The sequence below is a fragment of the Rattus norvegicus genome, chromosome 4 (assembly GCF_036323735.1).
Source record: "Rattus norvegicus strain BN/NHsdMcwi chromosome 4, GRCr8, whole genome shotgun sequence".
Lineage (NCBI taxonomy): Eukaryota > Metazoa > Chordata > Mammalia > Rodentia > Muridae > Rattus > Rattus norvegicus.
In genome coordinates, this window is record NC_086022.1 from 12488151 (window position 1) to 12513400 (window position 25250).

The following is a 25250-nucleotide window of genomic DNA, read 5'->3' on the forward strand; positions in this document are numbered from 1 at the left end:
ATGTGTCTGACACGGTGGGGTGTGATCTGGTCAGTGGACCTCAAGGACCTATAAACTGTAGAATCCAGGGTTTTCATTTCTGCATTAAATCTTAAAATTGCCCCCTGGTATTCCAGAGTTCTTAGAAGTGGTATACATTTTAGTGGAATACAGACATTGCTTCTCTAGAAATTTGAGTGGCATCTTAAAAGAATGTTATAACACTAATTTATGAATTTAGACTTTCTTTCTGAATGCAGACAATTCCCCTCTGTGCCTGCTTTCTGTCTGTTAGGAGTGGAAACAGGCTGGATTTTGGTCTTCTGTATTTTCTTTACAAACTTCTCTTTCTTTTATTGGATTTTTTAAATTTATATTTGAAATGCTATCCTCTTTCCGGTTTCCCTTCCAGAAACCCCCTATCTCATTCCTCTTCCTCCTGCTTCTATGAGGATGCTCCCCCACCCACCTGCTCGCCCTGACATTGCCCTACACTGTGGCATTGAGCATTGACAGGACCAAAGGCCTCTCCTCCCATCCTCTGCTACATTTGCGGCAGGAGCCATGGGCCCACCCCTCTGTACTCTTGGTATGGTGGTTTAGTCCCAGGGAGCTCATGGAGTTCTAGTTGGTTGACCTTGTTGTTGTTCTTACAGGGGTTGCAAACCTCTTCAGCTCCTTCGGTCCTTGCTCTAACTGCTCCATTGGGGACCCCATTCTCAGTTCAGTGGTTGGCTGTGCACATCCTCTCTAGGACAGCCTCTCAGGAGACCGCTTTATCTGGCTCTGTTAGCACGCACTTCTTGGCATCCACAATAGTGTCTGGGTTTGGTGGCAGTATATGGAATGGATCCCCAGGTGAGGAAGGCTCTGGATGGCTTTCCCTTCAGTCTCTGCTCCACATTTGTCTCCATATCTCCTCCTGTGAGTATTTTTGTTCTTCCTTCTAACTTTGAAGGGCTGAAGCATCTATACTTTGGTCTTCCTTCTTTTTGAGCTTCTTGTGGTCTGTGACTTGTATGTTGTGTATTCTGAGCTTTTGGGCTAATATCCACTTATCAGTGAGTGCATACCATGTTCTTTCATGATTAGGTTACCTCACAGAGAATATTTTGTAGTTCCATCCATTTGCCTATGAATTTCATGAAGTCATTGTTTTTAATAGCTGAGTAGTACTCCATTGTGTAGATGAACCCAATTTTCTGTATCCATTCCTCTGTTGAAGGGCATCTGGGTTATTTTCAGCTTCTGCCTATTATAAATAAGGCTGCTATGAACATAATGGAACACGTGTCCTGGTTATATATTGGAGCATCATTTGGGTACAGGAGTTGAATAGCCATTACCAATTTTCTGAGGAATCTCCAGACTGATTTCCAGAATGGTTGTACCAGTCTGCAATCCCACCAACAATGGAGGAGTGTTCCTCTTTCTCCACATCCTCGCCAGCATCTGCTGTCACCTGAGTTTTTGATCTTAGCCATTCTGATTGGTATGAGGTGGAATCTGAGGGTTTTTTTTGATTTGCATTTCCCTGATGACTAAAGATGTTGAACATTTCTTTAGGTGCTTCTCAGCCATTTGGTATTCCTCAATTGAGAATTCTTTTTTAGCTCTGAACCCCATATTTTAATAGGGTTATTTGGTTCTCTGGAGTCTAACTTCTTGAGTTCTTTGTATATATTGGACATTAACCTTCTATTGGATGTAAGATTGGATCTTTTCCCAGTCTGTTGGCTGCCGTTTTGTCCTGTTGACAGTGTCCTTTGCGTTACAGAAGCTCTTTAATTTTATGAGGTCCCATTTGTCAATTCTTGATCTTAGAGCATAAGCCATTGGTGTTAGAGCATAAGCCATTGGTGTTCTGTTAAGGAAATTTCTTCCTTTGCCCATGTGTTCGAGGCTCTTCCCCACTTTTTCTTCGATTAGTTTCAGTGTATCTGGTTTTATGTGGAGGTCCTTGGTCCACTTGGACTTAAGCTTTGTACAGGGTGATAAGAATGGATCATTTTGCATTCTTCTACATGCTGACCTCCAGTTGAACCAGCACCATTTGTTGAAAATGCCATCCTTTTTCCACTGGATGGTTTTAGCTCCTTTGTTAAAGATCAAGTCACCATAGGAGTGTGGGTTCATTTCTGGGTCTTCAGTTCTATTCCATTGATCTACCTGCCTATGTCTGTAACAGAGCTTGAGGTTAGGGATGGTGAATCTCCCAGAAGTTCTTTTATTATTGAGAATAGTTTTTGCTATACTGTTTTTTTGTGTGTGGGTGTGGTTTTTGTTTTTTTTTTTTTCTTGTTATTTCAAATGAATTTGCAAATTGCTCTTTCTAACTCTGAAGAATTGAGTTGGAATCTTGATGGGGAGGGCATTGAATCTGTAGAACGCTTTTGGCATGATGGCCATTTTTCCTATATTAATCCTGCCAATCCATGAGCATGGGAGATCTTTCCATCTTCAAGATCTTCTTCAATTTCTTTCTTGAGAGACTTGAAGCTCTGGTCAAACAGATCTTTCACTTGCTTGGTTAGAGTCACACCAAGGTATTTTATATTATTTTTGACTATTGTGAAGAGTGTTGTTTCCCTAATTTCTTTCTCAGCCTGTTTATCCTTTCAGTAGAAGAAGTCTACTGATTTGTTTGAGTTAATTTTATATCCAACCACTTTGCTGAAATTGTTTATCAGGTTTAGGAGTTCTCTGGTAGAATTATTGGGATCACTTAATTATACTATCATATCATCTACAAAAAGTGATATTTTGACTTCTTCCTTTCCAATTTGTATCCCTTTGATCTTCTTTTATTGTCTAATTGCTCTGACTAGGACTTCGAGTACTATATTGAACAGGTAGGGAGAGAGTGGCCAGCCTTGTCTAGCCCCTGATTTTAGCGGGATTGCTTCAAGTTTCTCTCCATTTAGCTTGATGTTGGTTACTGGTTTATTGTATATTGCTTTTGCTGTGTTTAGCTTTGGGCCTTGAATTCCTGATTTTTCTAAGACTTTTATCATGGAGGGGTATTGAGCTTTGTCAAATGCTTTCTCAGCATCTAATGAAATGGTCATGTGGTTCTTATCTTTGAGTTTGTTTATGTAGTGGATTACATTGATGAATTTCCGTATATTAAACCATCCCTGCATCCCTGAGATGAAGCCTCTTTGATCATGATGGATGATCGTATTGATGTGTTATTGGATTCGGTTTGCGAGAATTTTATTGAGTATTTTTGCATTGCTATTCCTCAGGGAAATTGGTCTGAAGTTCTCTTTCTTTGTTGGGTCTTTGTGTGGCTTAGATAGAAGCATAATTGTTGCTTCATAGAACGAATTAGGTAGTGTTCCTTCTGTTTCTATTTTGTGGAATAATTTGGAGATCATGGGTATTAGATCTTTTGTGAAGGTCTGATAGAATTCAGCACTAAACCTGTCTGGTCCTTGGCTTTTTTGGTTGGCAGACTTTTAATGAGTTGCTTCTATTTCTTTAGGAGTTATGGGACTGTTTATATGGCCTAGCTGATCCCGATTTAGCTTTGGTACCTGTTATCTGTCTACAAAATTGTCCATTTCATCCAGATTTTCTAGTTTTGTTGAGTGTAGGCTTTTGTAGTAGGATCTCTTTGACCTTCCTTAGTTTCTGTTATGTCTCCCTTTTCATTTCTGATTTTGTTAATTTGGATGCTGTCTCTGTGCCCTCTGCTTATTCTGGCTAAGGATTTTTCTATCTTGTTGATTTTCTCAAAGAACCAGCTCCTGGTTTTGTTGATTCTTTGTATAGTTCTTTTTGTTTTTAATTGGTTGATTTCAGCCCTGAGTTTGATTGTTTCCTGCCTTTTACTCCTCCTGGGTGTATTTGCTTCTTTTTGTTCTAGAGCTTTTAGTGATGCTGTCAAGCTGCTAGTTTATGTTCTTTTTGGGGGCACTCAGAGTTTTCCTCTTAGCACTGCTTTCATTGTGTCCCGTTAGTTTGGGTATGTTGTGCCTTCATTTTTTATTAAATTCTAAAATGTCTTTAATTTCTTTATTTCATTCTTGACTAAGTTGTTGTTGAGTAGAGTGTTGTTCAACTTCCATGTATATGTGAGCTTTCTGTCGTTTTTGTTGTTATTGAAGACCAGCCTTAGTCTATGATGATCTGATAGGTTGCATGGGATTATTTCCATCTTCTAGTATCTGTTGAGGCCTGTTTTGTGACTGATTATATGGTCAGTTTTGGAGAAGATACCATGAGATGCTGAGAAGAAAGGCGTATTCTTTTGTTTGGGGAGGAAATGTTCTATAGATATGTGTTAAGTGCATTTGTTTCATGACTTCTGTTAGTTTCACTGTGTCTCTGTTTAGTTTCTGTTTCCATGATCTGTCTATCCATTACTGAGTGTGGGATGTTGAAGTCTCTCACTATTAATTGTGTGAGGTACGATGTGTGCTTTGAGCTTTAATAAGGTTTCTTCTATGTATGTGGGTGCCCTTGCATTTGTAGCATAGATATTCAGAATTGAGAGTTCATCTTGGTGGATTTTTTCCTTTCACGAGTATGAAGTGTCCTTCCTTATCATTTTCAGTAGCTTTTGCTAGAGAGTCTTTTTTTTTTTTTTTTAAGATAGTAGAATGGCTACTCAAGCTTGTTTCTTTGGGCCATTATTTGCTTGGAAATTTTTCCATCCTTTTACTTTTAGGTAGTGCTTGCTTTTGTCTCTGAGGTGTGTTTCCTGTATGCAGCAAATGCTGGGTCCTGTTCACGTATCCAGTCTGTTAGCCGATGTCTTTTTTACTGGGGAATTGAGGCCATTAATGTTAACAGATACTAAGGAATAGTGATTGTTTCCTGTTATTTTTATTGTTATTGGTAGAATTATGTTTGTGAGGCCATCTTCTTTTTATGTTTGTTAGAAGAAGATTATTTACTCCCTTTTTCTAGGGTGTACTTTCCCTCCTTGTGTTGGGGTTTTCCATCTATTACCATTTGTAGGGCTGGATTTGTGGAAAGATACTGTGTAAATTTGGTTTTGTCATGGAATGCCTTGGTTTCTCCATGTACGTTAATTGAGAGTTTTACTGGATATAGTATCCTCAGCTGGCATTTGTGTTCTCTTAGGGTCTGTATGACATCTGCCCAGGATCTGGTTTAATTCTGATAGATCTGCCTTTGTATGTTACTTGACCTTTTTCCTTACTGCTTTTAGTATTCTTTCTTTGTTTTGTGCATTTGGTATTTTGACTATTATGTGATGGGAGGAATTTCTTTTCTGGTCATATCTATTTGGAGTTCTGTAGTCTTCTTATATGTTTATGGTCATATCTTTCTTTAGGTTAGGGAAATTTTCTTTATAACGTTGTTGAAGATATTTACTGGTCCTTTATGTTGGGAATCTTCACTCTCTTCTATACCTATTATCTTTAGGTTTGGTCTTCTCATTGTGTCCTGGATTTTCTGGATATTTTGGAATGGGAGCTTTTTGTGTTTTGCATTTTCTTTGACTGTTGTGTCTATGCTTTCTATGGTGTCTTCTGCACTTTAGATTCTCTCTTCCATCTCTTGTATTCTCTTGGAGGCTGAGTTCTAGGCACTTGTGAGCCACCCAACATGGGTACTAGGTCTTCTAAGAATTACCACCTTCACCAGTTTCCTATGTGGATGCATGGTTAGGTCATCACTTATTTCCTAGTAATACTGCACTGTAGGGGTACTCCTGTGTGAAGGTGAAGATGATGATGATGATGATGATGACGACGACGACGACGACGATGACGACGATGATGATGGTAGTGCTGATGATATCGTTAGTATTCAAAGTAATGTGCATTATGATGGTGTGTGTGTGTGTGTGTGTTGTTGTTGTTGTTGTATTTTGACTGCTTTTTCCCTTGGCTATTCTAAATGCCAGAGGCTCTTGTTTCCCCCTCCTGTTCTCCTATAGTCCTCAGAAGAGGCTCTACTCAGTTTGGGCTTAGGTCAGCTTATGCTGTCTAATATAATCCTCCTGCTCCTCACTCCTGCCTTGCTTTTAGGGCATATATCAGAGTAAGACATAGCAGTAGTAAAGGAACAGAACACAGGACTTCTCAGCTCTCTTCAGTTGGCTGTGTACCTCAGCCCACCTTCAGCCACCATGTTACTGGCCTTTCAAACTGTTGCTTAATGTTTGCTTAGAGCCCACAGTAGTGGGTCACTGTAGCTTTAGTCCTCCATGGTCCTTCTCCCTGTCTCTCCCTCCCTCCATTTTTCCTATAGACTCACTGGACCATAACCAACTGCTTCATTTTGCTTTGGAGATGCCCCAGCAAATCAGTTTTTATTCCCATTCCTCTGGGAGATCTACCAATTTTCCAGAAGGACTAGCATATTCGATTCTCATTTGGGGGTGTCAGGTAGTGATTTAAAAGCATCCATAAATAGACTGGTAATACTATAATTTCTGGATTCATTTGTTTCTCTCTAGTTTTTCTCTTGGGCGATGAGAAAATGGAATATAGTATGTGTTATTTTTCTTCCTTTTAAAAGCCATCCTCTTATACCTGCCTGTGTGGAGGCCCTTGGTGTCGACCTACCTTTCCCCTTGCTTGAGACAGGGCCTTTTGTTTTCAGCTCCACATAGCATTTGGCATTTTCCTTGTGATGAGTAGTAGCAGGTTTGGTGGCCTGTGGGGAAGCACTGGGAAGACAAAGGGGGAAGGTCAGGCGTTCAAAGTCATCCTCGGCTAGCTGCATATAGCAGATTGAACGCCAGCATTGGTTATATGAGGCTGTGACAACAAGCTTGCTATCTTTTCAGTTTCATAGACTTCCTTGAGATATAATATATACATAACTTCCTCTCTATAAAGGGAAAGTCAGTGGTTTTAACTACATCCTTGGAAATGTACAGCTATTGCCATTTTAGACCTCCTGATGGAAGCATTCATTATGATCTACTAACCTCCACTCGCCATCGTCATGACCCTACCAACCGCAGTCTCTCTCTGTGTTTCTGTACTCTGGAAACCTGGTGCAGTAAGGTTTATAGTAGGTATCCCAGGGAGTCTGGCTGCCTTTAACTTAGTCTGCTGTTGTAGTTGCTCTCACAAGAAATAGTTGTGCCCCGTGTCACTCACTCATTAGTTTAATGAACAGCTCTCCATTGGCTATGTCTCATCTTTGACGTATTTGCCCATCCAGTGGTAGACAGTACTGTTGTTTTCATGCTTGACTATGAATATTTACCAATAACAAAACATTTCTTTTCATTGCTCTTGAGATAGATATTATGATGTAATTCCATGTTTTTCAAGTTCTTTTTTTTCAAAGATATATTCTTATTTATTTTATATATGTGAGTACACTGTAGCTGTCTTCAGACACACCAGCAGAGGGCATCAGATCCCATTACAGATGGTTGTGAGTCACCATGTGGTTGCTGGGAATTGAACTCAGGACCTCTGGAAGAGCAGTCAGTGCCCTTAACCGCTGAGCCATCTCTCCAGCCCCGTTTTTCAACTTCTTAAATTACTGCTGTACTGTGTTTGCAAGCCGCCTTCTCAGCTTCTCGATGAGTGTAACTTGATTGTCCTTTATGTTCTCTTGTCCTATTAGAAGTAATTTCTCTTGTGACTTGTCTAATTCTAAGAGACCTTTTCCTTCTAGTGAAAACCTTTTGTTGATTCTGTTAGCTTTCCTTAGCTCAGTTTATGGCATACCCAGCCTGCTGTGTGTTTAGCTTGACTCTCATTAACTCTCAAAGTCTTTTTAGGGTGGAACTGCTTTTGTCTTTAGTGGTAATTTACCAAGTTTTTTCTAAGACTGCATGGTCTGGAGTATAAAATGAAAGCAAAGTTCTCCAAATGACAGAATTTATACCAGCAGTCTCCTATGTAGCCTCAGTTTGGGGAGGATGGCTCATATTGGCTCAAGACAAGTTCTCAGCACAAAGGAGATTTATTTGCCCCAGAGGACAAAGGACAGGGAATAAGAGACAAGGACAGAAGATAGAGGATGGGGGCAGGGGGAAGGGAACAAGGGAGGGGAGAGGGATACTGCCTTTGGATTGAGAGGAGGCAGATGTTTCCCAATAAGAAAATAGGGGTTTATAAAGGCTAGGGAAAACCCCGTGTTAAGATGAGGTGTTTAAGTATAATTGGGCGTGTTAATTAGGTGAGCCAAAGGGGGTTGTACTGTAATACTTTGATAGCTGGACTTTGGTCATCAGGCTCAGGAGGGGGAAGTGGCCAACTAAGGGAGTAGCCCTCAGTGTCTAGCTTTAGGAATGTGAGCGAATGGCTTTTAGCAAGGCAGAGGGATGAGGGAGAACAAGACCTGCCAGGCCCACTCCTGTCACACTCAGGCCAGCTAGTCCCTTCAGAGGGCACTTGTTAGGGAGCAGCTGGTGACTCATGAGATGAGGGCCAGTTGTGGGGGACAGTAACCTATGCAAAAGCATGGAGTGTCCTCAGAGAGCTTTAGCAGTAAAGCGATGTGTGTGGTCAGATAGGAGGAAGGAGTAATGTCTTTATGGTAGGACGTCTGAGTATGTTTTTAGGCAGAGGAGATATGATAACTGAAAAGCCTACAGTAAAATATTAGTAAGTTTTAGAAATACTGACTTTGTCTTTTAAGGGCTGTGTGCACCTGTTCACTTTGAATCAGTGAGGCAGCCGTGTGTGGCCTTTGTCATGGTTTTAGTTAGGACAGTTCTGGTTATCATCACGTGACAAACTGCCTGTAGGGAAGCTTTAAACCACCTCTTTGTTTGGATCATGATTCTGTGTATCAGGAACACTAACTTCTTTGTATATCTGTGGCTAAAATACGTGACACAAACAATTTAATGAGAATTGTTTTGGCTTACAGTTTCCTAGGTGTCTGTTCATATCCTTGGTTCTGTTGTGCTGGGTTGGTGAGGAGGAGCCAGCCTGTTCACCTAATGATGAACAGGAAGAGACTGGGGGGTTACATGCCACCTTCAAAGGCACATGTCCAGTGTCCTCCAACTAGGTTCTCCTGCCCTAATGTTCCCAGCACCTCAAAAAGTTGGAGCAGTGAGCTGAGGACCTTGCACTTAGTGCATGAGTGTATGTGTGATATTCTCACAAGCTGGAGTGACTTGCCTGTACCTTACACTGTTTGTGATCTCATGTGAGCCTCTCACACGTGGATGTAACTCTGGCTAGGGTACAGAATTATCTGAAAGCGCTCAGTTCTTTCTGCTGGACTTTAAATCCAGGCCTACCAACGGGAGCTATATATATATATATATAGTTTTTTTTTCTTTATGTGCTTTGCCAAGTTTCATAGCACGATGACCTCAGAGTTATCAGACTTCTTACCTGGAAACTGAGTTGTAAGACAAATGCATATGTAAGCTGGTAACTTCTTAGCTATCCTCAGCAACAACATGGTTATTTCACCTACTCTGTTGCTTACAAACACATCACAAGCCCATTCATACAAACACTTCACAAGCTCATTCATAACAAACTCATCACAAGCTCCTTCATACAAATACATCACAAGCCCATTCATAACAAACACATCAGAAACCCATTCATACAAAGAATGGAGTTGGGTTTTGTTTTATTTATTTATTTATTTATTTATTTATTTATTGGATAAAATGTCAGGATTCCAGAAGATTAGGTAGTCTAAAAGATGCTATTATGTTTGGCTTTCTTTGAAAATATGTTAGAATATAGGCCTAGAGTTCAGTAAAAGAATGGTACAGACTCCCGAATATAGGCCTAGAGTTCAGTAAAAGAATGGTGCAGACTCCCGATATGTGTCGTTTACATGTAGACACTGCCAACTAAGCCCTTCCTTAAGGCATAAATTAACTTCTGATGTCTGCTAAGAAGTATGTCCATATCATTAACAGTATTGGGTACCAGATACACGGATAGAAGCTAGTACGTGTGTCACCTTTCTGATGGCGGCGGTCTCTGTAGGTGTCAGGCAGGAAAGTGAACTGCCAGTAGGTAAGAATGAAGCATAGGTCAGATTGACTTTGTCCGTGTGGATCAAACCTTTAGAAAGTGATTCCCATCAGCTTATTCTCAACAGATTTAAACATGGTGTAATTTGGAAAAAGTTTCTTGACACAAGCAGGCATAATTATTACATAATTACATTATGTAATTACATTGAAACCCAAATCAGAGTACATATTATTTCTTCCCAGACAATGACCTCTAGAGATGCACTGCCTCTACTAGTTTAAGGGCCAGAGGAAGACTCTGGCCTGGTCTCAGTCATACATATAGTGTAGAGGTCATTCGGACTATTGGCAGCCTCTGGTCCTGGTTGTGGCAGCTTGGGGAAACCCTTGGCTAGTCAGATAATGTAGTAGGACTTGGGGAGTTCCTGCCTGTAAGGGTCATTTAGATTACTAGCCATTTACGGTCCTGGTTATAGGAGCTTGGTATGGCCTGACCAACATAGAGTGTGGATCCTCAAGTTACCTCTCAGTTCTCTAGATGGAAGGACAGAGTTTTTGTCCATTCCTTTGAGAGGCCAGTCCTGTGTGAATAATGTTCCTGGAGATCTGTGGGCACAAGGGTGTTTGTCCTATGCTCCCAACAGATGATAATTAAACTGGGAAGTACTAATTAATTTTAGATTATAAGATAAGGGCTTAAGAATGGGCTGGACAGTTTTATGTCACGTCCCAGCTTGACACAAGTTAGAGGTGTTGGGAAGAGGGAGCCTCAGCTGAGAGGTAAGATTGCCTGTAGGCCAATTTGTGGGGCTTTTCTTTTATTGATTTATGTGGGATGGGTCAGGCACTGTAGGTGTTGCAACCCCTTCATAGCTAGTGTGGGTTGTATAAGAGAGCAGGCTGAGAAAGCCATGGAGAGCAAGCCAGCAAATAGCTTTCCTTTGGCCTTTGCTTCAGCTTCCTTCTCTAGGTTCCTGCCTGAGTTCTTACTTGACTTTCCTTGCTGATGTATGGTGGCCTGTATTGCATATCCAACCTTTGCTCCTTACGTGTTTATTGCACAGTAGAAAGGTAAACTAGGACACAGACTGGTGCTGGGAGCAGGGTATTGCTGTGGCAGACCAGCTTTGCTGTTGTGCGGAGATTGTGGAAAGACTTTGGAACTTTGGGCCAACAAAGCTGTAGTGCGCTTAGAACTTAGAGGGCTGTTGTATGGGAGCTTGGAAGGCTTGTGAGTGAGCCAGGGAGCAGGCTTTTAATGGATGGCCTTGGCTTCGGTTCCTGCTTCTGGGTTCCTGCATCCAGCTACTGCCTTGGTTTTCCTGGGTGGACTGTGACACAAGATCCACAAGTCAGATCGACTCCTTCCAGGCGGCCTTTGGCCATGGTCTGTCTTATAGAACTAAAAGGTAAACTAGAACAAGTTTCAAAGTTAGTTTTATTTTCCGTGCATGCACAGGTGCGTGTGCGCTTTTTATTTCTTAAATAAATGAAAATGTGCTTTAGAGTGCTGACATTATTCTGGCTTGCTTTCTGTTGTTCTGATGAACACTGTGGGCAAGTGTAATAGTCCATCACTGAGGAAAGCCAGGACAGGAACTTAGTGGCAGGAGCCATGGAGCGCTGCTGCTTCCTAGCTCACGGTAGTAGCGATGTAGCTGGGTTGATGTAGCCCCACATCTTTATACACCCCAGACCGCCTGTGGAGTAGTGACTTCATCCACAGTGAGTCGGACTCCCCCATACCAATCAGCAATCGAGAAAGTGTTCGTAGTCCGTCATTGATGTCCTTCTTTCCAGGAGACTCAGGCTGTGCAGTTGACAGTTAAAGTTAAGCAGCAGACCTGTCGGTACTGGTGAGCCGCTGTGCACTCTGATCCACTCTTCTGCCTCAGAGTAAGGGCAGCTTGGAAGCAGCAAGAGATCGGGACTGGATGACAGGGTTTAGTTTTTAGTTCACTTTTAATATCTCGAGTGTACTCAGTGTCATTCTTAGCTTGAAATAGCCAAGAAGATGTTTTAATATTTCCTTTTATTATAAAAGTTTAGTTATTAAAAGAATATTTTTATTTGCTAAAAAGAAAATCCCGTTATTTCTTATGTGGACTCTGGCTTCTGAACTAGATTGATTTTTTTTTTTTATTCTAACGTTGGCTATGTTTTCCCAGTTCATAATTTGATATATTGTACTTTTTTTATTTATCCAGAACATAATTAAGAACTAAGAAATGAGCTGAAAGTATTTGAGCTCGCCAGTGTCCAAGTTGATATTTAAAAACATATGTTCTTAATTAAACAATTGGTGATCAGGTGCTTAACTATGGGAGGCTATTTAATTATGTAAAATTAATGATCTCATATAGTGCTGCTGTTCCATTGTTGCCCACGGTGACAGTAAGAAAAACACAAATGGTGAGGCGGAAGTGATGGCTCAGTGCTTTTGGTCACGGTTGGGGTTGCAGAGCACTGGACTCAGCTCCTGAACCCAACTAGCTGCCAACGACACCCGTAACTCCAGTTCTATAAAATCTCTGACCTCTGTGAGTACCAGGCATACACACGGTTCACATCCATGCAGGCATAAGCCTAAAAAATCCCACAGGGATGTTAACACATAAAAATTCTCAAGGACTCACAAATAGTGAGTAGATAAACCTTCAGCATAAAGATGGTGTAACTATATATTAGACTGTTGGAAGACTTTTCTGTAGTGTAAAAACGCACACGCATGCATGCACACCTCCCATTGTATTTAGTTTCTGAAGATGACGTTTTCAGTCAGCGGGAAGGATACTGGTATAACAGGGTATCTCATGGAGCAGTGTTTTAAATTATTCTGACAAAGAAATCCTGAAGTGAGAAATGGTTGTGTTTGGTATTTAAGAAACAATAAGAAATAAAAACAAATAAAAGGGAAATGTTGGTATTGACCCTTTTGATTGTTTAATCTGTGACTTGGAGGGAATTAACATACTTGAACAGTCAGCAAAATCTGACATTAATTGTATGTAGACATATATAAGAAGCTTATAACCTAAATTACTGGGTTAAAAAACAACAACCAAAAGCCTGGAAAACTGTTGAATCTGCATTGATTATTTGGCCCAAAAAAGAGACTAGACGTGGGCAGCATTCCAAACTGAATGTGGTACATCCTGCCCTACTCTGTCACATAGGCAGGCTGTATTCAGACTGGGAAGAAAGGGGAGGGGTAAGCAGAAACCTGGCCCTGCAGTTGCCATTGGCCTTATATGGTCATGTTTGGGGAGTGTCTGCCTCTGATTGGCTGAGACCCAACTGCTCTGTTATGTGGAAACACTTATACGTTGGTCTGCAGTTGGCTCCATATCATGTTAGGCCACAGTTTAGTGTGTGGTGTCTACATGAGGAAGAGTAGAGACTGGTTTAAGATAAATTATTTTGTTTAAATGAGATTCAAGTGAATCTATAGACAAGGACTTAAAAAAATTCATCACTAGCCATCTATGAACTGATGTTAAGTAATGTGCATTTTTTAGAACTCGTAAGCCACCTCCCCTGGGTTCATTAAAAATGTGCCTAATGGTGGGTGTGTGGACGGCAGTGCAAACTAAGTAGGGCTTGGATGCTGCCTTGCTTCAGACTGCGGCTTGGGTTTTCTTTATGGACACCTGTTTACGAGAGTCGTACCCCACGGACGCCTACCCACGACTTCTTCATGAGGCTTTCCTCTCTCCCTCTGTCACAACAGTAACCTAAAATGTTTTGATTTTTGCTTGCTTATTTGTTTGTCTGCCTGTTTGGAGACAGAGTCTCATTGTGTGGTCCTGGCTGGCCTGACCTGTTCGCTGTGCAGACTAGGCTAGTTTCGAGCTCCCCTGTCTCTGCATTCCAAGTGCTGCAGTTAAAGACTGGCACGGAGCCTGATTTTAGCTAATGTGTTAAAGGGACGGTACACTCTGCACTTGTTTATGTATGGACGCCCTCCCTCTTACTGTGTCTGTGTTGCTTCTTGCTCTGAGGTAACAGAGACCAAGAAGAATAGAAGAAGCCGTAGTAATGAAATGAATGGTTATCGAGTAGTTCATTCTTGTTCCCTTTTTATTTATAATCTAATATAAATGTTTTTTTTTGATTTGAGAAGAAAGGAAAACTTGTAGTCAAAAGCCTGAGAAGCAATAGGAGAAGAAAATCTAAATGAAAATGTTACTGTGAGAGTGGATTACAGATTGTGGGCCAAACCTCTCCCGAGCTGTGCTCGTGGCGTGCTGGGCCAGTGTGTCGCACTGTTTATTATCTGTTCCATCGCCTCCACCCCCAGCCCCCATCAGCCTGGGTGGAGCTACACAAGTGACTTCAGAGAGATGCGGAGCCTTTACCTGCCCTCGGCCCCTTCCGTGTTGACTGTGTAAGAGCTGGCCCGGCTGGCATGCAGGCCACAGGGTGAAACATAGTCACTGAGTCCATCATCGGCCATTGCCTCCTCCTCGCGGGCCTGCTGTGAGGGGAGACGGCACTCCCGTCTTCCTGCAGCATAGTGGGTTGAGCAGGTGCCCTGTTAGTCAGGATTTCCTCTCCAGGGAATGAAGTGTTAAAAAATGATCAGCAAAGAGACCCTTGTTCTATGAAAAAATGTAGGAGTTAGGGTCTGAGGGTGTTTGACTGCAGATCTGAAGTATTATGTGCTGTCTCTTTAGGAAAATGTTAACTATTTTATGCTTTTAATGTGTTTTTCTTTGTTTTAAAAAATACTTCTGTGCTGCTTTTGTGTAACTGGTCTGTTTTTAAGAGACAACATTTGAACTTCAGTGTTCTCTCAGCACTCTAGACCCAGGGCCCCTAGAAAACAGGAGCTGTGGTACCTGCGTGAGATTCCAGGAGAGATGGTTCCTTGCAGTTCTGCTCACAAAACGTGCTCTGGCTGTCTGAGGACTTGAATGTAAAACATTCACTAGTGGTGGTTGTTTGTCAGCCATGTCACCTAGAGATAGCAGTGCAAACAATGATGTGCACCTAAGTAGCATAGAACGTTTTATTTTTTAATTCTTTAATTTTGTTTACAGTCAAGTATTTATCTTCCTTCAAGTCTATCCTCTGACCTCATCCCATACCTCCCCCACCCCAGTAGATCTCCCCACTCCCTGAGGCCTCAAGTCTCTCTAGGGTTAGGTGCATCTTCTCTCATTGACACTAGACCATGCAGCCCTCTTTTGTATATGTGTTGGGGGCCTCATATCAGCTGGTGTGTGCTGCCTGGTTGGTGGCTCAGTGTCTGAGAGATCTTGGGGTTCCGGGTGAGTTGAGACTGCTGGTCTTCACATGGGGTTGCCCTCCTCCTCAGCTTCTTCCAGCTTTTCCCTAATTCAACCACAGGGGTCGCCTGCTTCTGTCCATTGGTTGGGTGTAACTATCTGTGTCTGACTCTTTCAGCTGCTTGTTGGGCCTCTCGGAGGGCAGTCATGCTAGGCTCCTGTCTGTAAGCACACCATAGCATCAGTAATAGTGTCAGGCCTTGGGGCCTCCCCTGAAGCTGGATCCCACTTTGGGCCAGTCACTGAACCTCCTTTCCCTCAGTCTCTTCCCCATTTTTGTCCCTGCAGTTCTTTCAGACAGGAACAATTCTGGGTCAGAGTTTTTGACTGTGGGATGTCAACCCCATCTCTCCCCTTGATGCCCTGTTTTTCTACTGGAAGTGGACTCTACAAGTCCCCTCTCCCCACTGTAGAGCATTTCATCTAAGGTTCCTCCCTTTGAGTCCTGAGAGTCTCTCACCTCCAGGGTCTCTGGTACATTCTAGAGGGTCCCCCCACCTCCTACCTCCCATTCTTTCTGCTGGCCTTCAGGGTGCATAGAACTTTTTAACTAAGCTACTCAGGACTTCTCTGTCCTAAGACTAGGGTGATGAGTTTATATCAGGGTTGCCCATGGCTAACCTCTTGTCCTCCTAGACCATTTCTTATCTGTCATAAAAAGGATACCACAATACTGCTGTTTAGCCTAGCTTACCTAAAACACAAGGCAAAACTGGGCATGGTTGAGCCTGCCTTTTTTTATCTCCTATCGCCTAGAAGGTAGAGGCAGGTAGGGTCTCTGAGTTTGAGGCTACCCTGGTCTACAGAGTGAGTTCTGGGCCATCCAAGTTTACTTAGTAAGACCTGTTCTCAAGGGGGGCGAGGGGGGAGGAAAAAATATAAGGCAACATGTTTTTCTTGTTGTTTACCTAGATACCAATGAGCTACCTCCCTCCCTCGACAGCACCTTAGCACTGTCACTCGGTATTGTGTTTCCTGGCAGAGTTTCAGGTTGGAGGAAGAGTATTGAGAGCAACAGGGCTGGTTGGGGAATAATTAAGATGTGCAGCACACAATTATCCATAAACTATTGGTGTATACAAAGTTATGCAGAGTTGAAATCTAATTCAGCTGGCTTTCTGGTATGCATAGGAAGTTTTGAGTTTTTAAAGAAAGCAGTATTTCAGTGATGAGTCCATGTACATTGGTCTGCACACCTTGACTTAATTACAAACTGTCAAGTTGTCAGAGCTCTGCATGCTTTGTTACTGCTTCAAATTTTATTAAAATAAGCAAAAAACAGTCTAATGAGTATGTATAGGAATTTTTCACTTCTAAAAGAGTAATCTTTAATCTAATTGTTCTTTAGTGCTTCCTTTAAGGACATTAGGGACAGACACAGGGCATGACAGGATGTGTTGCTGTTTTCCTGAGATATTTAGTTTTCTTTTTCAGGTGGCTATCATCCAGTGAAAATCGGAGACCTCTTCAATGGTCGCTATCATGTCATTAGGAAGCTAGGATGGGGGCACTTTTCCACCGTCTGGCTATGCTGGGATATGCAGTAAGTATCCTTTGTCATCATGTGCTCTTGAGTTATGCTGCACATCTGCCGTCTTTACTGGCTTTACTGCTGTGAACAGACACCATGACTGAGGCAATTCTTATAAGGACAACATTTAATTGGGGCTGGCTTACAGGTTCAGAGGTTCAGTCCATCAACATGGCAGGAGCATGGCAGCATCTAGGCAGGTGCAGAAGGAGCTTAGAATTCTGCATCTTAATCTGAAGGCAGCCAGGAGCAAACCTTTTCTAAACTGGGCAGAACTTGAGGATAGGATCTCAAAGCCCACCCCCCTCAGTGACACACCTCCTCCAACAAGGCCACACCCACTCCAACATTGCTACCCTCCTAATTGTGCCACTCCCTGGACCAAGCATATACAAACCACCACATCCGCTTTTAAGAGGATGTAGTCAAGGGTCATGCTACCTGGTGGCGTGTGAGGCGCTGCTTAGCACAGGCCCTGCAGTATTAGATCTTCACCCCACTCTTACATGCCTTCACTTATATTTTTAAACAATGCTAATTGTAGTTTGTGAGCCAGTTTTTTTTTTTTTTCTTTATCTTTTTTTCGGAACTGGGCCTTGCGTTTGCTAGGCAAGCGCTCTATCACTGAGCTAAATCCCCAACCCCTGTGAGCCAGTTTTTAAAAATTGCTTTACATCAGAGCCTGTTACTTTTCTATTCATTAATTCATATCAGGAAAAAAAAACCCAGATACAAATTGAAAATGTATAGGTCTTTCAACTCAGTGTTCTGTGACATTGTTTAAAAGCCACATGGACGAAGGCAGGAAGCCTCATTATTGCACAGCTGACCCGTTCATGTGTAGTTGTGTGTTTGTGTGTGCATATGAACATACATGAAGCAATATAAAGGAATACTTTTCCCTCAGTGCTGTTAGCTGACAGTTTTCCTGTCTACCTGTCTTAATTAGAATTGAAACAGCAAACATAAGGCATTGTCTAACCCATGAACACTTATTTGTGTTGCCCAAACTTGAAAAGTGTGATTTTAATTAAATGTTATTACTGTATGTATGAATACATGATATATGTGGGGTGTGTAATGGTGCATTTGCTGCAGCATGAGGACAACTTTGTAGAATGGCCCCAAAATGCTATTTTAAGGGGAAGTTTACTGCAAGGGTCAATTTGTTGCCTGCTAATTGGCTACACCCACTGTAGAAATCACTTCTTACACTGGTAACATCAATAACCATGCTTTGTTTTATCTAAAGAGGGAAGAGGTTTGTCGCCATGAAAGTTGTAAAAAGTGCACAGCATTATACAGAGACAGCCTTGGATGAAATTAAATTGCTCAAATGTGTAAGTAAGCAATACATACTGAGTAATAAAAAGTAAATGGCTAACTACTGCATATACCTTACTCTGTCATCTCTGAACACATTCCTTGCTTTTACTTTCTAAAAATAGTGCTTTTTTCAGGTGCCTGTAACCATTTAATTGCTGCTATATTCCTTTGTATAAAGTCTGTAGGATCATTGTAAAGTTATTAAGTATGCACAGCTCTTGGTCTGCTTGGCTGCATGCTTTTCTGGATGATACTAAATTAAAGTTTAATTCTACTTTTTGTTAACTTTTTATTGATTCATTGTGAATTTCACCTAATGCTCCCCAATCCCACTCATCCTCCATTTCCTCCATATCCGTCCTCCACCCTTGCCATCTCCCCCCTCAAAATAAAATAAAACAAAAACAAAAGGAATCAAACAGAAATCCCTTGGAAGCTGTAGTGGGTCTCACCATGCACCCATTAGTCTTTGAGATCACGTGCAACCGCTCACTTCAGTGGCTGTTAGTCCGGTTTGAGGCCTCTGGCTTCGGCTACAGTATCAGGGGGTCCTCACTGCGATGCCACTACAATATCCTTTTGGTGCCCTGTGCCTGGCGCTCCTGCAGGTTTGAATCCTCATGACCGGCCTCTTCCTATGCTTCAGCTCCAGTCCCTAGGTGGGGTGGATGCTGGGGTGGACCGCCTCAAAGACCTGGATCTGAGTCGGTCAGCATGCGCACGCCCCAGCTAGTTAACCAAGTGCTGCAGCCTGCAAGGGCTAGAGCCAGTTGCTGCCCAGGCAAGGCCTAGGTCCCACTTTGCTGAGTGAGGAACAGGACAGGTTCTCCTGCCAAATCCAAGTTTAATTTGGAAAACAAAAAAATCACCTTGTTGATTGGTATAATGAAAAAAGAACTCCATTCTTTATTCACTTTTAATTTTGTTTGTGTGTGTACACACACACATGCACGCAGTGTCTAGAGGAGACGTTGACTCTAGAGTTGTAGTCCCAGGCATGTGACACGGGTAATGGCAATTGAACTCAAGTCCTCTAGAAGAGCAGCCCACGTTCTTAACTGCTGAGTCAGCTCCTCAGCACCGTGCACCATTTCAAACTGGTGTGGTGTTAGGACATGGCGATGTTAGGACATGGTGGTGTACACTTGGAACCCAGCATGCAGGGGAGTTGAGGCACACGGCTGGCTGAGCCTCAGAGCAGCTGGGGCTGATACTAACATTTCTTTTGGTTTGGGAAAAGCAAAAATGAAAGTCAGTATGACAACCCCATTGTTCTTTTATGTGTTTTTCTCTGTATAGGTTCGAGAAAGTGACCCCAGTGACCCAAACAAAGACATGGTAGTCCAGCTAATCGATGACTTCAAGATCTCAGGCATGAATGGGATACGTATCCTTTAACGTGTGGTCTTTGAAGTATAACCAGTTATGGGGGGTGCGTGTCACCTTTTAAAAAATAGTGTGATTTCAGGTGTCTGTAACCTTTTAATTGCTGTAGTCTTTCCTCTGTATAAGGGCTCTATAAAGTTTATTAAGTGAGTGCCTTGTTCTTTTCTCCTTTTTGCCTCTTTTGGATATTTTAGTATCTTAGAAATATAAAAAAATGCTGCCTTGATTGGGAATGGAGTTAACCGTTACTTTTTTATTTTTTAAGATTTTATTCATTTATTTTATATGATGAGTACAATGTACCTGTCCTCAGACACACCAGAAGAGGGCATCAGATCCCATTACAGATGGTTGTGAGCCACCATGTGGTTGTTGGGAATTGAACTCAGGACCTCTGGAAGAGCAGTCAGTGCTCTTAACTGCTGAGCCATCTCTCCAGCCCTAACCGGTTACTTTTTTTGAGGTAGTACTCACTAATTATTCACAGCGAGAGACGTTATCATTTTCATACATGTATATAATGTAGTGAGATTGCATTCGTTCTCACATCACTGTCCTCATTCCTGTTGCCCCGGTTACTGTTTGCTTGTTTGATTTTTGGATTGAGTAACCTTAATTTTGGTTATATTAATATTGATTTATTAAAAGTAATTATAGTTGTTTTGCAGTGGTAGATGGAAAAGTATTCTAACACTATTTCTTTTCTTTCTTTTTTTAAATACATATTTCTTTATAGTCCCATGACTCGTGAATGTTAGTGCCTGTGAATGGCTAAGGTGTTCTCCTTCATTGGGGCTTTGGTTATTTTTTCTTGATGCAGACCCAACCTTTTCTGTCATATCTATTAACCCTTTAAACTCCAGAAACCTTAATGACAAGGTATGAAAATATGATAAAATCTCATACGATAAAAGTCTCAGCTTCAGGGCTAGAGAGATGACTCAGTGGTCAAGAACACTGACTGCTCTTCAGAGGTCCCGAGTTCAACTCCCAGCAACTACGTGGAGGCTCACAACCATCTATAATGGGATCTGATGCCCTCTTCTGATGGTCCGAAGACAGCTACAGTGTACTTATATATAATAAATAAATAAATCTTTAAAAACAACAACAACAACCACCACCACCACCTGTCAGCTTAAGCCCAAGAATGACATCCAGTACCCGTGCCTGCTCCATGATCTTTTAGGTAAAGACTGTCATTGCAGCAGACCTTTCTTTTTTTTTTTTTTTTTTTGGTTCTTTTTTTTTTTTTTTTTTCGGAGCTGGGGACCGAACCCAGGGCCTTGCGCTTCCTAGGTAAGCGCTCTACCACTGAGCTAAATCCCCAACCCGCAGCAGACCTTTCTTTTCCTCCTAGAATTCTCAGCCCACCGTGACGTTTCATGCCTGCAGTCTCCACAACTCTGGATGTGGAGACAGAAGGTGCAAGAGTTCACAGTCAGTTTCACTAGGAAGCAAGCTTGAGGGTAGCCTGGGTTACATGATAGCTTCTCAATAAACCAAACCCAAACAAGTAAGCAGCTTAGTCAGGGATGCTAGGAAGTCCGAAACCCTGCTGACATCGTGACAGCGTTTGCTTCAAGTGCTCACATTGGATCCAAGTTTGCTTCCAGATGGTTTCTGGGATCCAATAAGTTCAATCTTCACCAGGTAGGCAAGCAGGTAGGCAGATAGGTAGTATGACACCCCATGTGCCTGTGTGAGCTTTTCTGTGTAGGACAGAGAAGCTCTATTCATTGTGTGTTAGACTTGTAAGGCTCTTTTGTACACACACCACACACACACACACACACACACACACACACACACACACACTTTAGTAGCTTTTTACTATTGAGTAAAATGATAAGAAGCTATCATAGTCTGGATGTGTCAATACTTTGGGGAGCTTTGGGACTCTTTGGAAATCCCAGGATTTAGCCCAGTATCTGCCACTAACTTTAGGCTTTAATTTCTGCTTTTTTAAATGAGATCAGGATGTAAACTGTTGTCTTTGCAGCCTGGAGTATGTAGGGTCATCTACAGAGCAAAAGCATTTACAAATTTTTCATTAAAATATAGAATCATGGTGATATGATAAATCCAGATATTATTGTAAAAGCTAATGCGTCAGCCCCTTTGTGATCCTGACACTAACTGAAGCTTCTAGTCATGAACCAGATGTTTGAAAGAGTTTCAGAGCTGCTTAGAAATCCCCTGTGACTGTCATTAATGTGTGGTCTGTTTGCTGACTGTTTGCAGTGGCTTTAGTCTTCCGTATGCTGCAAGCCTTAATAGAGTTCCTCATGATGGCCCTAAGCCATGACATTATTTTGTTGCTACTTCATAACTATACTTTTGCTACTATTATAGATCATGATGTAAATATCTGATATATAGGACCTGAAAGGGTTCTAAACCCGAAGGTTGAGAAGCACTGACTCGGCAGGTCAGCGATTGGACTAGGGCAGCTCCTCTTCCTCCTCTCTACTTCTTTCTTCTTTTTGTTTTTATTTATTTTTAATTTTTGTTTTTTAAGACAGTATTTCTCTTTGTAGTCTTGACTGTCCTGGAACTTACTGTTTAGACCAGGCTGGCCTCAAACTGCCCTCCAAGGCATGCTCCACAATGCCTGGCATAGAGCTTCTGTTTTTAAACAATCCACCGAGTAGGAATTAGCTGGAGTAGGCTTAGCAGCTAAGATAACTGACTGCTCTTCCAGAGGACCCACGTTTGACTTCCAGCACTCACATTGCCAAGCACAACTATCTGTACCTTGTAATTCCCAGTAGATCTGATGTTGCCTTCTGGCCTCTGTAGTCACCAAGCACACGTCTCATAGGTACATGTATACAGGCAAAACACTCACACATATATAAAGTAATCATAAAAAATAAAAACCCCACTGATCACCTAGTCCAATTGAATCAGTGAACTCTAGTCAGTGCAATACCTTGTCTTAAAAACCGAGGTGGAGCTGGCGCGGTGGCTCACACCTTCAGTCCTACAGCACTTGAGGCAGAGGCAGGTGCCTCTCTGAGTTTGAGGCCAGCATGGTCTACAGAGTGAGGACTTGCCTAAAAATAAGTTAATTAATCAGTCCACTGCCACAGAACTAGAGCAAATACAGTCTGGTGGGGCTTTTCTGATGGTTTCATTCTGCTACTGGAGAAGAAAAACTTGGGCAGCACACATTTCTAATAAATTTAGGCTTTTTGTTTTAAGAAATAAACTGCTGGACTGGATAGATGGCTCAGTGGTTAAGAGCACTGACTGCTCTCCCAGAGGACCCAGATTCAATTCCCAGCAACCACATGGTGACTCACAACCACCTGTGATGGGATCTGATGCCCTCTTCTGGTGTGTCTGCAGACAGCTACAGTGCACTCATATACATAAAATAAATAATATTTTTAAAAAGAAATAAAGTGCTTTTTCCACAGAATACTATTCCACTGTATGCACGTGCCACACGTTCTCCATTAGTTCATCTGGTGGTGGGCATTTAGGTCACTTCTCTACCTGACTGCTCATGGCACTGTTTGAAATCTTGAGTTCAGTTCCTTTGGCCTTGAATGATAGTGATGTGCTCATAATTACATCTTGACCCCATATCTACCAGTTGTACACTGAAATACTCATTAACCGGCTTTCATTGCGACAGTGTCTCACATTAGCCCAGGTTGGGCTTGTTTATCTTCACTCTGTAGATGAGGGTAGCCTTTCTGATGCTCTGTTGCCTTCCAAGGACTGTGTCACAGGGCGTGCCGTCATGTGTAGATGAACAGTAATGATCGAACAGAAAGGTTATTGATACAACTTTAGTATATTTGACAGTATTCTCTGTTATAATGTACGTAATCAATAGACATTAATTCAGGGAATAAAAACTGCTCACGTTCTTACTTAGTCCACCCTGTGGTGTAAAACCCTCCTGTTCATTGTTGTCCACTTTCCCTGGGCAGAGCTGACAGGGGAGCATGGCACAGTGTAGGTCTGACTCAGGCTTGGCCTTTGGAGGGCACAATGCACTGCACGTCTGCTCAGCAGTGGTGCGGGTGTGCACTCCCTGCTCAGCAGTGGTGCGGGTGTGTACTCCCTGCGGTGCTTGCTATGCACACTGTCTAGTGTACACACTGTCTAGTGTACACTACGTGATGTTCTCAGTGGAAAGAGTCAGGTCTCGTATATGTAGGTGATGAACAGCAAGTGATCACCTTGAAGGTATTAATACGGTATTTTATTAGGAAAGCAATATTTTACAAGGGACATCTAGTAACTGCCTGACTGCAGGAAGTACATTGTTAGATGTGCCTTAACCAACCTCCCAGATGTCTGCATGGTCTTCGAAGTACTTGGTCACCATCTCCTCAAATGGATCATCAAGTCCAACTATCAAGGCCTCCCAGTCCGCTGTGTGAAGAGTATCATTCGACAGGTGAGACGTCAGAAAGAAGCCCCGGAGAGGGCAGGCTTAGCTCTAGTAGCCAGCTGGGCTGCTTTTCAATGTGTGTTTCAGTTTATAGTGAAGGAATTAGTAAGCAGAAGAGAGCAGCATGTGAACATCTGATGTACACTTCTTTGGCATATCAGCCTTTTAAAAGATGAGTAATGTATATCTTTGCATTAATAGTAATAATCAGAAATTACTGCATTCAGTATATTTACTTGAAAATATCTACTTAGTTCTTGTTCTTGGGAGCTTAATTAAGAAGGAGCAATTTATTATGTTGTTTTGTGGAGTTTGTTTGTTTGCTATTTGAAGTACCATGAATAGAGTAAGCTAGGGAGGAGCAGGTCCTGAGGACCTGGCTACAGTGTGGCGAGTGTGGCTAACGACTGCTCTTTTTTTTTTTTTTTTTCTTCTTTTTTTCTTTTTTCTTTTCTTTTTTTCGGAGCTGGGGACCGAACCCAGGGCCTTGCGCTTGCTAGGCAAGCACCCTACCGCTGAGCTAAATCCCCAGCCCCACGACTGCTTTATTATGTACTCTGAGACCCCATCCTCATCTCCACACAAGAGCGCAATTTGACTCAATGGATGTCCTATGAGATTGGACTTCGGTTGTCTTACCAACTGAGAACCTTTATCGAGGGAGTGGTTTAGACAAGATCCTCTAATAAATACTTGTAGGATGAACGTGTGTAAACACAGAAGACGTTCCCACCGTGCGTCGCTCACCAGGTTCGCCATTGGTCTATTCCATCTGCAAACTACTTGTGGCTTGTACTGCCCGATTTAAGGCGCTTCAGTTGTAGCTTAGTTATGTTTAGGTACTGTGGGTTCGCTGGTTAAGGTTGGCACTATCGGTGATGTTGCTTAGCTTAGTTTGTGTGAGAAAGGTTAGGAGTCCTTTAGTCACCTGGTTCAAGCTTAGATTAGGCCTCCCAAGGGGTTCCAGACACAAAATATAGACTTCAGTTCAGAACGCTGTGTATGTGTGTGTTGTATGCACATATGTGCACACATTTTAGTTACTTTTCTATAGTGACAAAACATTATGACCATGCCACTTACAAAAATAAAGGCTTTAATTTTGGGGTTCATGGTTCCAGGAGATTAGAGGCTGTGAATATCATGGTGGGGAGTATGGCAGCAGGCAGGAATAGTAGCCGAGAGCTTAACATCCGGTCCACAAGCATGAGGCAGAGAATGGTAGGGTAGGGTGGGCTGGGAGGAAGGAGGGGGAGATAGTAAGAGTTCTCAAAGCCCATTGTCCATGACACACACCTTTTCACAAGGCCTAATCCTTCCCGGTCGTTTTTACCATTTGCTGACTAGACCTTCAAATATGTGAACCTCCGGGGCCTTTCTCACTCAGACCACCACAGCACATGTGTGTGCTTGCCTGTG

General features: G+C 42.2%; 1 protein-coding gene across 20 annotated transcripts in view; it reads left to right on the forward strand.

Annotated features, from left to right (window-relative positions):
• The window catches only part of Srpk2 (SRSF protein kinase 2), a 191363-nt gene that overhangs the window by 131168 nt on the left and 34945 nt on the right, over positions 1–25250 (forward strand). For 19 of the 20 annotated variants that reach the window (XM_017592513.3, XM_063285699.1, XM_063285698.1 and 16 more), the window contains 4 exons: positions 16609–16717; positions 17958–18045; positions 19331–19418; positions 23731–23837. In XM_017592513.3, coding sequence (XP_017448002.1) covers positions 16609–16717; positions 17958–18045; positions 19331–19418; positions 23731–23837 — 392 coding nt within the window. Of the gene's footprint in view, positions 1–16608; positions 16718–17957; positions 18046–19325; positions 19419–23730; positions 23838–25250 lie in introns of those variants that run through there. The other variant, XM_063285706.1, reaches the window with a different exon arrangement.